The sequence below is a fragment of the Carcharhinus amblyrhynchos genome, chromosome 4, assembly GCF_965287045.1.
Source record: "Carcharhinus amblyrhynchos chromosome 4, sCarAmb.v2.hapA, whole genome shotgun sequence".
Classification (NCBI taxonomy): domain Eukaryota; kingdom Metazoa; phylum Chordata; class Chondrichthyes; order Carcharhiniformes; family Carcharhinidae; genus Carcharhinus; species Carcharhinus amblyrhynchos.
This window is the reverse complement of record NC_137327.1, coordinates 91,313,234-91,327,476: the sequence shown is the minus strand read 5'-3', so window position 1 is coordinate 91,327,476 and position 14,243 is coordinate 91,313,234. Positions and strand designations below refer to the sequence as shown.

The following is a 14,243-nucleotide window of genomic DNA, read 5'->3' as shown; positions in this document are numbered from 1 at the left end:
AAGGAGAATTCATTAGTGCATAGCAGGGGTCTTCATGGGGGCCATTAATAAGGGATCAGGGGTTATGGGGAAAAGGCAGGAAAATGGGGATGAGAAAAATATCAGCCATGATTGAATGGCAGAACAGACTTGATGGGCCGAGTGGCCTGTTCCTATGCCTTATGGCCTTTGGAAACAGGAGAGATGACCACAGCATTGTTATCTGATGGATGATGCAGTTCTGGATTCTCACTTGGGTTATCGCCACTGACCTCACCATCCACACAGGGACAGCTGACGTCCTCCCTGACCAGCAGGATGGCTCTGTCCTCAATGCCTGTGAGGACCTTCAGTTCTGGCATCCCTGCCGATCTGTGATCTCTCGTTTTTGTTGTGTGCCAACATTTCCTGCATGACTACAGAAGGAGTGTAAGCAGGATGTACACAGAGCAGTTGATAAGGATGTCTAGCATGTGTGGATGGTGAGTAGGACCAACAAGGTCATGAGGACATAACCCGCAGGGTAAATGAAGATGTATGTGGGAGAGTGAGCGGTGATGTCCTTTGAGCTGGAGAGTGAAGGAGATCCCTATGGATGTGTGATGGACGTTTGAGTGCATGAGCTGAGTGATCTACCCTGGCAGAACAGAGATCATTCATCCTCTTCCTGTACTGGATGGCTATCCTCTTGTTCAGGATATTGTCACTCATGACCACTGCCACCACCTCCCACGTTGAGTTGGTGGTCTTGATGACTGTTTTTCTTTTTGAGAATGGGTACCGGACGTCACTATGGGCCTCAATTGCATCCAGGAGTCTCTCCAGGGAGGCATCCAAAAACTTGAGGGTGGATTTTTTTACAGCTGTCACTTCCCAGCGAACTATGAAGTGTGTTTGGTGACTGTTGAGGCAGCCTTTAAATATAGTGCCCTGGTGATTGCAGTGAAGTGAGGCAATATGGCTGGGAACCCGTGGCTGAAAGTTTTTTGGCACTAAGTGCCACACTATAAAACGTGAGAAATTGCCATCGCTGCTTCTCCCACCCGCCATCAGCCCTTGCCGATTTCTAGGAAAATGTCACCACTAGATACTGTAACTCAATTAATTTGACCATGCATCTTCATCTTTTATATTGCTGCTGTGAAATATGTTGTATAAATCAATTTTGGACATTTTCCAACTTTTAAGAAAGAAGAGGGTAGGGCCAAGGTGACATTTGCTTGGTACCACAGAGTTTTCATTAACAAGAAGAATGAACAATACAGAATCTATGAACAGCATCAGAGGACAATAAAGATGGACTTTTGTTAGTAATTTTGTTTAGAAGTTGCAGAATTTGCATGCAGAACTTCTAAACACAGCTGAATAGGAATATCCTGGTGACTAACCGGTCCCGCTTCATCTGCTGCATTAACTTTGCATGAATGCAGCTGGATCGGGCTTTGTAACGAAACTGGAACAGCTACCAAGAAATTGCAGTCTATTTTATTTAATGTGGCAGGTAAGGAAGGCTGGGAACCTAAGACATATAGCTACATCCAAAGTCTTGGGAATGATAGAAATAGGTTCCAGGTGAAGGTGCAAAGCTGGAAGGATTTCAATTTACATTCTGGCTTCTCTCAAGCGTGATTTATATTGAACAGATTGCAGATAGAATCATAGAACCCTACAGTGCAGAAAGAGGCCTTTTGGCCCATCAAGCCTGCACCGAACACGATCCCACCCAGGCCCTACCCCCATATCCCTACATATTATACCCACTAATCCCTCTAACCTACGCATCCCTGGACACTAAGGGACAATTTCTTAGCATGGCCAATCAACCTAACCTGCACATCTTTGGACTGTGGGAGGAAACCGGAGTACCCAGAGGAAACCCACGCAGGCACAAGGAGAACGTGCAAACTCCACACAGACAATGACTTGTGCAGGGAATCGAACTCAGGACATAAGAACATAAGAACATAAGAAATAGGAGCAGGAGTTGGCCATCCAGCCCTTCGAGCCTGCCCCGCCATTCAATAAGATCATGGCTGATCTGTCGCTGCTCAGTTCCACTTTCCCGCCCTCTCCCCATAACCCTTAATCCCCTCTCCTATCAAAAACCCATCAACCCGCGTCTTAAAAATATTTAGCGAGGCAGCCTCCACCACTTCAACGGGCAGAGAATTCCAGAGATTCACCACCCTTTGAGTGAAGAAGTTCCTCCTCAACTCCGTTTTAAACCGCCCCCCTTTTATCTTGAGGCTGTGCCCCCTAGTCCTATTGTCTTTTTTGAGCGGGAAGAGTCTTTCCACCTCTATCCTATCCATCCCATTCATCATCTTATACGTCTCAATGAGATCTCCTCTCATTCTTCTAAACTCTAACGAGTACAAGCCCAGTTTATTCAGCCTCTCCTCATAGCTCAACCCCCTCAACTCCGGTATCAGCCTAGTAAACCTCCTCTGCACTCCCTCCAAGGCCAAAATATCTTTGCGCAGGTGCGGCGCCCAAAAATGCACACAGTACTCCAGTTGCGGCCTCACCAATGCCCTATACAGCTGCAGCAAGGCCTCCCTACTTTTATATTCAATCCCCCTCGCTATGAAGGCCAGCATCCCATTCGCCTTCCTGACCACCTGCTGCACCTGCAAGCTGTGAAGCAGCGGTGCTAACCACTGTGCTACCGTGCTGCCCAAAGTTTCACAGATTGCTGGAAACATTACCATAGTGATCAAGTTTCTATTCTGTAAGACTCTTGGACAATCAGGGACGACTGGCAATACTAAGCACAAATGTTAGTGAAATTTCAGAAATTGTCGCAGCAATATCTCAGGAAATTGATGCACTTTCTTTTGCTAAATATTATGGAGGCAAGATCTTGGGGTGTAATGGGGGACCGTATCTGCCTTGGAGCCAAAACCTTCAGATTACAGTCCCACCCGAGGACCTGATGACTGCAAAAGGTACATTCATAATTAGGCCAAACAGGTTGATTTTCAAAGCCTATTATTATATGGCAGGTGGTAGTTGTCCTGGTGAACCATCTACAGAAGGCAACCAGTAAACCACTGAAGTTCCTTGTCATGGATCAACACAGAAGCCCATGGTCACCAGCACTCTCTTTTAGGGCAAAGTATTGGAAGAGAGAGAGATTATTGAAGTGGGGAAGGCAAGTTTCTGTTTCCCCACAAGTAACAAGTGTCATTTCAAACAATGAATCCCTTTTCTCTCAGGACCAAAGCCTGAGATAAAATAGGGCCCATATGCTTGAGGAAAGCTCTTGACACAGATCATAGCTGCATACATGCACGTAATATATTCATCTCATTCATTCAACTGGTGACATCGATTTCCATAATATTAGGTATAATGTTTTAGATATCAAAATCTTTTCACATATCAGTTCAAAACATACATTCCACCAAAGGCAGAGAAATATTTATGAAGGACACATGGATTTGCACCTTAATACCCTTTAAACATTGGGTCTAATTAAAAAATTATGCATGTTCTTTAATTAGTGATAATTAAGATTCAGGGCAATACTGGACAGGCAGATAGAAGGAACATGATTCCAGTTAACAACTGTCCCAATGCAGAAGCGCTGAGAAAGAAAGCATCAATGTAGATTGTTTCAAAGGCTGCTTCCTTGGCACTAACTGCAATTTTTCTCGGGAATGATACTGTTATCCTTTCTTGTTCTTCTCGTGCACTTGTGCCTAATTGGCCATTGGTGAATTATGTACCGAAAACCCCGTCAAAGACTGTGTTTTATTACATGCAGGAATTTTCTGACCACTTGGTTTGGAAAATACATAGCATAGTGCCAACTTGTTCCAGGCAACTGGGGCTTCATTGTATCATATCCTAATCCTTGTTACAGGTCGAGGGTTGCTACACAAAGCCTGTATCTTCCAACAGCTAGTTGTCAATCCAGCCTTTCCTTTGAAAGAGCTCCAATATATTGGATTGGCAAAGGATTAGTTAACCAAATGACAATGATGCATCATGGAAAAGTAGAAATGGCTCTGCATAGTACAGAGTGAAATTGAGAAAAAAAATGCAGAATGTAAGAAAGGCTGCAGAAATAATGGTAGAGAACACTTAAGATTTATTTTTTTAAAAGGAAACTACTACTATGAACTAATCTGATTGCTAAATGATATAAGATGGTGTGAACTTGAACTTGAGCAATAGGATTGGCTGGAATATCAGCTGCAGTATGCTGCTAATACAATACTGTGTCGTTTCAGCTAACATTGGGTATGATTTCAAATAATACAATATATTTCTGTTACATAAATGCTAACCTGGAGAACTTGCAAAAGCTGACAACAACTTCAAACCAAAAACTACCACAACTCCCAAATGACTGACAACTCACAAACAGCTCTGACAAGTTCATTCAATAATGAAAGTCAGAGAGGGAAATTCAAATGCCCAAAGCACAAAATTGGCAGTGCATTTTTAGGGAGGGACATCCAGGTCTATGCTATACTGAAAAGTTTAAAATGATGCATTTTGGTTCCTCTGAAGCACTTTACATAATTCATAGTTTAAAAACTACTTCTTGGGAACCTATTTAAGTCACAAACTGTAACATTGAACAATGACCAATTACAGTCCCAATTACAGTTTAAGGTAACCTGCTCCTTCGCCTTTAACACCAGTGTCTTAAACTGTGCCCTCCTTCTCCCTTTAGGATTCCTATTTTCTTATAAGTGCAGCTCATCTTCTGTACAGTTCAGAACCAGGGATCATGCCCTTCTCCATTGTACATTGGAAAACCACCATGGTGTGCCTGTGGCTATAAAAATACCTCACTTCGATCAAGTCATAGAGGGTTGCAAACTCATGAAGCCTGTAAAACAAATCAAAAGGTTATAATTTTAACAAAGGAAGCACTGAATGGAGAATATGAAAAGAACTTTTATTAGTTGGCCGAGAAACTAAAGGAAACAAAAGGGGTTTCTTGTTATTGGGTAATGAAAATTTCCTCTTGTGTACCAAAGCTAACAAAATGAACAGGGAAATGAGTGGGAGAAGCATTTTTAAATACATTTAAATACATCCTTTCACACCAAATACACAGAACTGTTGTATCAGCTATACTCAAAGTATAGGTAGAACAATAAACATCCTAGTTCCAGGCAACTATGAAGAGTTAGATACAGCATCATATAGCAAATTAATAAATGAAGATGCTAAGGGTTTTTACTTTCTCTGTTTTTCAGAATCCTCTAGGTCCTGCCATACATGCCAATGATATTCCAGCTTCATGAGTTCAGAAAGTTACATCTTCCTTCATCCAAACCTATCAGGATTTGACACATCACAATGAGAAACAGCATAATAATTATCAAAGTTCATTTTCTCCCAACTCTCTCAAGAAAGAGAAGTTATTTGATTTTTGAATCTCAACCAGCAAGTTTCAGCTGGCAGTCAAAGACTTTCAGAGTGGGATTCTCTGGCTTCCCTATGGCATAAGGTGGCCCGCCATTGGCTGGTGGCTGGATCTTCTGGTCCCGCGGCTGTCAATGGAGTTTTTCATTAACTCCACTCCACGCCACCAGGAGTGGCATGAAGATCCTGCTGATGTGCACAGCCAGAAAGTTCCAGCCTCAATCTCAAGCAACCTCGTACCTTACAAATATTCTGCTAATTTTACAAAACCAAGTTTTTTTTGCCTTACTAACATCAGTTCAGGTGCTGTTATGTTATGTTATGTTGCAACTTCAACATAAAGTACAGGAGGCAGAAGAAGTTAGATATAGTTCTTTGAGTAAAGAGATCAAAGGGTATGGGGGGAAAGCGGGAACAGGTTACTAAATTGGATGATAAGCCACGGTCATAACAAATGGTACAGCAGGCTCAAAAGGACCAAATGACCTACTCCTGCTCCTATTTTCTATGTTTCTGCAACAGTGATATTTAGTTGCTACTTCCTTGTCCCACCTGTTCTGGTCCCCCATGCCGACACTATAGTTAAGAAAGCCCACTGACACCTCTACTTTCTCAGAAGACTAAGGAAATTTGGCATGTCGGCTACAATTCCGACCAACTTTTACACATGCACCATAGAAAGCATTTTTCCTGGTTGTATCACAGCTTGGTATGGCTCCTATTCTGCTCAAGACAACTACAAAAGGTCATGAATGTAGCCCGATCCATCATGCAAACTGGCCACTCATCCATTGATTCTGTCTGCACTTCCTGCTGTCTTGGCAAAATAGCCAGCATAATTAAGCACTCCATGCACTCCGGACATTCTCTCTTCCAACTTCTTCCGTCAGGAAAAAGACACTAAAGTCTGAAGTCACATATCAACTAACTCAAGAATACCTTCTTCCCTACTGCCATCAGACTTTTGAATGGACTTACCTTTCATTAAGTTGACCTTTTCTACGCCCTAGCTATGACTGTAACACAACTTTCTGTAGTCTCATTTCCTTCTTTATGAATGGTATGCTTTGTCTGTAAGGTGCACAAGAGATAATACATTTCTCTGTATGCTAATACATGTTACAATAATAAATCAAATCTTCCCTCCTTTTACTTAGTGCAATCTATACCTTACATAGACATTCAATTTTCCAAGAATCAGTCCAAAGTGATTCTTGGCTCCTGGCGGTTTATTCCTGTTTTTGTTTTCTTTTAGCCTGGTAACCTTCAATCTTAGATCTCCCTCTAGACCAAGCTAGCCAACTGTTCCAGCGTCATTTTAACTCTCTGCTAATTTGGTCTTTTCAATCCATGGAACTGGGATGTGGTGAACCACAATCATTTTTTGACATCTAGCTTCTTCCCCACTTCCAAATCCGGGAAAGTTAAAAATATTGTCTGTGATGTTTAGTGATATTCCAGGAAAACCTGTAAAAAGATCTTTAGAATGGTTTCCTCTGTTATCATCCCCATGTGTGTGCGAATGCATGAGAGAGTGTTAGTGTGTGTGTGCAACTGTATCTGTGTGAGTATGAATGTGTGAGTGAGTGTGAGAAAGATTGTGAGTGTAGATGTGTGTGAGTGTGTGAGAAAGTGTAGGTGTGTGTGTGTGAAACTGGATGTGTGTGAGAGTGTGAATGTACACATGTTGTGTGAGTGTGAATGAGATGGTGTTGTGTGCGAGACAGTGCATGGGAGAGTGTAAGTGTGTATGTTGTGTCTATATGTGAGACAGCAAGAAACTACAAAAGGTCATGAATGTAGCCCAATCCATCATGCAAACCGGCCACTCATCCATTGGTTCTGTCTGCACTTCCCGCTGTCTTGGCAAAGTAGCCAGCATAATTAAGCACTCCATGCACTCCGGACATTCTCTCTTCCAATTTCTTCCGTCAGGAAAAAGACACTGAAGTCTGAAGTCACAAATCAACTGACTCAAGAATAGCTTGAGTAAATATGGTAAATCACATGTACTTTGTACCTAGGCAGAAATGCAAATAACCTATTGTTCAAAGCCCAAGCCTCTTTCATCTTGCAAATAAACGAACATTTTACAGCACAACTATTTACAACCCAATACTTTCAACACTTCTCTGGAACTCTGGGGACTGAATCCACTCAATGTGATTCAGAGACTGTTGCCATTGCCTGCAGCCATGAATGCCTTATTAATACTGAAATTGTGCTGCAACAGAATATAGGTTTTAAGTTGACAATTAAACACAGCTGTCTCTAACAACACCAGGTTAAAGTCCAATGGGTTTATTTGGTAGCACAAGCTTTTGGACAGCGTTGCTTCTTCATCAGATGACGAAGCAGTGGCACTCTGAAAGCTTGTGCTACCATTTATGTGACAAGAATATTATTTGCTACCTGTCAGCCCAAGCCGGGATTTGGTCCTGGTCTTACTGCATTTGGACATGAATTGCTTCAGTATCTGAGGAATCACAAATAGTGTTGAACATTGTACAGTTATCAGTGAACAGCCCAACTTCTGACATAATATGAATGGAAGGTCATTGATAAAGCAGCTGAAGATGGTTCAGTCTAGGACAATGCTGAAAGAACTGGAGGAACTCCAGAGCTCAGTATGCTGACCTGACCTTCACCAAAGTCTGCAAGTGTGCAAGAACAGCCTCTTCCATGTTCCAGGACCCAGGGTTCACCCTTGTTGTGCTCAAGCTCACCCAGGTATTTCCAGAACCCATCCTGGTTCTTCCTTCAATAACCATGACCAGCCCTGCAGTGACACCTGTACTCCCCTAAGTGATCTTTGACCTCCATCCAACGACCCTTGACCTCCCATGTGATGCTTCTTGGTTTCCTCTCCTCACTCTTCCAACAAAATTGTCAAGCGGTCACAGGCAGTTCCAATTAGCTCACATTTCAGCTTCAGGATTGTTTTACCTGCTCACCACAGACTGTTACCAGTCAGGAAAGGGAAGTGCACTTTTGCACCTCCAACTTAATTGCAAAGGTAGCTTTGAATTACTGACAGTTGTGGTTTAATAAGTATTCATCACATGCAAAAATCCCCATTGTATGACACTGGTATCACCATCTCACTCCCTCTCCACCACCAGGATAATTTGATACTTTCCTCCTGACATCAGGAACTTGACATTGGTACATTTCTCCTGGCCTTGTTCACTGCTCACTCTTCCTGTATCAAGTTCCACCCAATGGGTTAACCCTTGTCTTTTCCAGGTAGACAAAACAGATCTGGTGATTTTAAATGTGATACATCCTTGTAAAAAAAACGAAAATATACGCTGGCATGCTGAACTCAGAAAATATATTTCACTGGGTGGAGATGCATTTCCTCCCAAGATTTGAGAAGATGGCTTCCCTTGATCTATTTAAGGAGATAGATTAAAATGCTGTGTTAACAGCCCACATTCACATTAGGCACAATCATTATCCTTGTTGGAGGAAGAATTCAGGGCACAAGTTATTGGATTATGTCCAGCACCTGAATTTTCTTTCCATCAAGAAACTAAACAGGGCTTCCTCTCAGTCCTCGCCATAGAACTCCTGGCACTGTGCATCAGAATGAATTGAGGAGTCCAGAATGGAGAAACTAAGCAAGAAAGATTCTTGTATGCCAGTAGCTCTCTTTGCCTAGAATATTGTTAAAATGTGGAACTTGCTACTATATTGATTAGCTGAGGCAACTAGCATAGAAATGCTTAAGGAAAAAAAACTAGATGAGTACACAATAGAGAAAGAAATAAAGGCATCCGTTCATAGGGTTAGATGAATTAGGAAGGGAAGAGACTCGTGTAAAACATAAAAACCAGCAAGGAGCAGTCAGGCCAAATGGCATTTTTCTGTTGTGTAAATTCTATGATGTACTATTACAGAAAACAAATTCAAAACATTTTGAATCATCAGAGAATTTGGACTATTTTCAGGGATTATATTCAATTATTATACACAGTGCCTAAACTTGATGGATTATCTGCCATATTATTCCAAGCCAAGGTAAAGGGCAATAAGCACCAATGCGCTTTCCTTACCAATCTGAATCACACCTGAATTTGTGACTGCTAAGGCTAACAGGAAGCAACATTCTATTTGTATTTACGAGGCATTGAATAATTTACAAGTCACTGTACATTAACAAGCCTGGGATTCCTATGTTAAAATTGTAAGAACGATGACCATAGGATGCAATTACAGGTAATTCTATGACCTTACCATGGGTTTTTTATAAGCCACAGGCCATTAACTCAGCATTGACACCAACTCCGTAGGACTCCTCAGAATGAAACGTGTTAAAAATCATTGAGAACATCTCCTCTTCACAGGACACTCTAAATTTAAGTATTAAACGCTCTCATGATGACACAACTGGTGTGTTTCTGAGGACTGGTATAACGCTAACTAGGGGATGAATTTGATGTTCCACCCCCTCCTCTTTCCCTGGGCATGTCTTTGGCTGGGGTGGGGGGGGGATGTAAATTACAAAGGCCCACCCCATGACATTCCCACCTGCCCCAAAACTGTCCCCATACAAGACAGTGGGTGGGCAATAAGATTGGCAGCCTGCCTGCCATATTTAAATAAATAATTGAAGGTTAACTGAGCTTTTTGCCAAACCAGTTGACTGGGATGTTATGCTACCCATGCCCCAACATATGAGCATGGTTTGAAAGGTGGGATTGAGCAAGTTGGCAAGCTGAAAAATAGAAGGAAGAAGGGACACATCATTCAGCAGAGGGGTGCCCAGTGCACAACGGGGGCATAATCCAAGATGTCACATCCCATGTTGTTCCTTACCAGCTGCCCTCCATAACTCCAGTCCCCCTCTTCCCCTATGTGGGCTCCCAGGTCCCTTTCTGCCCTAAAAGTCCAGGGCTTGCCTGTCTCTGGCAGCCATCATTCCCCTTCCTGCTCCTCTTGCAGAGCTGGAAATGTCCACACTGCCAGGGCTGCTAGAGCTGCTGACCATTCTCGAGAGTGGGGGACTTCCTTGCCACGGAGGGATGGAAGTCCCACTGTGAGCGTGTGTAGTCCGCCGGCTGTGGTTCTGTCTGTGGGGTGGACCTCTTTCAAATATGCCACCTGCTGGCCAGTGTTCCCAGCCCCAACACCCTGCCCTAGTTTCCAATAGTAGTACTGAATAGGAAGTTGTTCTATCTCACTAATGGATCTCTCTTTAAAGCAACTGTCATCTCTCTGCATGCTGCTAACTTAATTCCAGTCATAATGCTCTTGCTTCAGAATCAGGAGTTTGAGGATTTGTGTCCCAAATCTGGACTCGATTTGGCCACCTTGGAGTAAATTTCATATACGGCTAGTGGATATTAAAAATGACATGGGTGTAACAATAAAACAGGAAAGAATAACCAAAGTGGCAGCAATCTTCCAATATTTCCTGGCTGTGTCCAAGGCCCCACTGTTGGTGCAGAGCCTTGAAAAAGCTACCTTATCTAAGTTTCAGTGAAGTGCTGAGGCACAATGTTGGGATTTCTAATAATCCCTCTTCTCAATTTATGGTTTTAAATTGTGCACTTTCTGGCCATTTTTTTGGGCATTCAACTATGCACCGATGTGATTTTCAAGATTGGGTACCTGAAATTCCATGAAGTACTGCAAATGCAGACTTTCAAGTTCTGCAGGATTAAATCAACAAGTTTCAACCTATAATGCACTTCCTCAATTTGCGTCTCAGCCTCTAGAAGTTTAAATGCCGCACAGTGCAATTGTATCTGACACACAGGGCCTGTGGGAAAGTTGTGCTAAATAAAAATGAATGACATGTCGGCTTTGTGCTTTACTGCTTTCTGTACAGGGAACAATCCAAGACGCTCAGGGACTTGCAGCTTGCTGCACGACCAGGAAGTACTTTCTTAAAGGTGCAAATGAGCAGTTCTCAGAGTAAGTGTACTTCATCTTTACTACATGTCTAAGCACCATGTAATTTATCATTGTTCTGAAGTCTATCATAGAATATCCCAATACTCACTCAGTCACTCGGTGTTGAATATCTTGAGCCATGATAGCTCCGGTTTTCAGTCCCCACCCTGAACTCCTTGATTGTAACTTTTACAATATAATTGGCTGCTGCATAATCAGTCACTCCACCTACAGGCGGGTTAAATTCAATACCACAGCACGCGATAACAGTGCCCAAATGCACTGATCCAGCGATTAAAACTATTCAAGTACGACAGCAGAAATAGAGACAGAAAAATATCAGGATACAGAAAAATATCATCACATACACATATGATGACCAGGGTTAATTTTAACTACCTCCAACAGGTGTGAATAGGGCTATAGGCCTCCAAAAATATTCAGGTTGCAAAATTTGATAATATGTGAAAATAAATGCAGGATTGTGATGTGTGATTAATAAGAATTCTGTTCGACTTGGTCATTTACAAGACTGGGGAGTGCAACCAGTGCTAAGTGCACTGTTGAGAGAATACACACCTTTGAGAAGGGGATGTAAATTGTGAGTTTAAATTAGCTGACATATTGTTGGTGAGATATGCCATTTGAAAATGCAGTCACTGACTTTGACGACTCATTATACTTCTTGCGGCATGCATTCAGGTTCTTGGATATATACTGAAATAACCACAATAATTGGATGGGATTAGCCCCAAAAAATTCTGTGTCGAGTTTACATAAAAACTGGAGTGAATCCTGCTGTTCTTTTCAGCGGGAGTTTCAAAATGAATCTCCCACACTCTGTGCACTGCAGAGAGCCCTAGCGTGAATCATGATGAAAATCTGGGGGCAGGGCCTATTCCTGCTGGAGAGGCTGGTAGCATAGTGCTGAGCAGGCCACTGTGCTTGTGCCAATCTGTCATAGCAGAGATTGGAGAATGCGCAGTAGCAATGCACTGCTGGTCAGTCTTCATGTCACAAAGGGAAATGCATTTTGACTGACTGGAATAGATGCTAGAAAATATTCTAAAAATGAATTTGACCTGCTAAAGACAGAAGAATGGCACATCGTGGCAGACAGCCTCTTCTGCAACACAGATGGACTTGGTGCAAAATGTGGACAGAGTAAAGAGGGTCTCCATCCACAGAAGATCAGAAGGACCTCCAGAGAGATATAAAAGCACAATCAGAATAGATATAGAGGCAATTCTCTTACCCTGCTGCACTGCTCCAAGGGGCCAGTGATGGGGAGTTGCAGGGCTGGCCAGCAGTGCAGGGCTACTGCGCATACTCCGATCTCCAGTGTGACAGATTGGCACATGCACAGTGGCCTGCTCAGCGCAATGCTACTGACCTCTCCAGCGGGAATTGGCCCCGTCCTCAGATTTTCATTGTGATTCACGCAAGAGTTCTCTGCAGTGCACAGAGTGTGGGAGGTTCATTTTGAAAGTCCTGATTTACTCCAGTTTTTATGCAACACTTAGAATTTTTGGGGGGGCTAATCCCACCTAATTATTGTGGTTATTGCAGTGTATATCCAAGTACCTGAATGTATGCCGCAAGAAGTATAATGAGTAGTCAACGTCAATGATTGCATTTTCAAATGCCATATCTCATCAACAGTATCACTAGCACCACACACTCTCAATTCACCACCACCCTGTCACATACCTCCCATCAATTTCTCTCAGGGTGGCACAGTGGTTAGCACTGCTGCCTCACAACTCCAGGGGCCTGGGTTCAAATCCCGGCTTCGGTCACTGTCTGTGTGGAGTTTGCACGTTCTCCCCATGTCTGCATGAGTTTCCTCCGGGCCCTGCGGTTTCCTCCCACACTCCAGAGATGTGCGGGTTAGGTGGATTGGCTATACTAAATTGACCCTAGTGTCAGGGGATTAGCAGGGTAAATATGAGGAGTTAGGGGAATAGGGCTTGAGTGGGATTATGGTTGGAGCAGACTTGATGGGCTGAATGGCCTCCTTCTGCACTGTAGTGTTTCTATGATTCTATGATCTCATCAAAAATATCACTAGCCCCACACATTCTCAATTCACCACCCCTTCACACACCTCCCAACAATTTCTCTTATCCATGACTCACATTTCACATTTGTAGTTTCACCTCACCCTCCCACACTTGGCATTACTACAAATCTCACACCCACATCTCACAGTTTGCACACATTGCCAACTATTCCTCCGTGAAAGGCTGCACCATTGCAGCAACACTGCAACACACTCAGTGACACATTTCCCTCTTTCTTGCAAGAGCAGGTATCAGTCAATTACAGGTGGCAGGTGCGAATGGGTGGGGGACAGACACAATTGCAGGTCTTCACTCTGATAGAAGAAACAATGTTCATCATCATTGTGGTGGCCATGCATGAGCCCGTGATCAATGGCAGAGCAGCTGGAGATTATGCTACGCTCAGACTTAATACTTCTTGTCACATACATTTCCCCTTCATCCCACTGCCTACAATAATAATAGTTTTCATCTGTCCACAAGGGTTGAATTGGTGGATGGAGCCTGGTGATCTCACTGTTTTCTGACCTCATTTTCTAAGCTCCTGCACCACCCCCACAGACTCCCACTGCTCCGTGTTCTCAGTTATTAGTTCAGGGAGGGTGGGGAAGGCATGGGAGAAAGTTAGTGGGGTCAGCTTTGGAGAATGGGCAGGGGGGAGAGAGAGTGAGAATGGACAACAAAAATGGAATGCATGGGATTCAGGGGGAGGCATGAGGGCTGAATAGCATGGAAAAAGTAGGAGGGGATGAACAGAATGGCAAGGAGGTGTGGAATGGGAAATGGGGATGGTGTAGGAAGATAGAGTAGGATGAAGGATGGAATAGGAATGATACATGGGATTAATAGAATCGGTATTGCATAATAGAAATAACATGGGAAGGATGGAATGACATGCCATACAGACTTAAA

The 14,243-nt window shown here is 43.1% G+C and overlaps 1 protein-coding gene across 6 annotated transcripts in view; it reads right to left on the bottom strand.

Moving 5' to 3' along the window:
* Positions 1-14,243, bottom strand: part of dlg3 (discs, large homolog 3 (Drosophila)) — a 496,785-nt gene that overhangs the window by 138,004 nt on the left and 344,538 nt on the right. Inside the window, exon 1 of one of the 6 annotated variants that reach the window (XM_080187531.1) lies at positions 11,378-11,440. The exons of the other annotated variants lie outside the window; for them this stretch is intronic. Within the exon in view, the coding sequence (XP_080043657.1) occupies positions 11,378-11,409 (32 nt within the window). The 5' untranslated portion in view covers positions 11,410-11,440. Of the gene's footprint in view, positions 1-11,377; positions 11,441-14,243 lie in introns of those variants that run through there. 6 annotated transcript variants of the gene reach the window in all.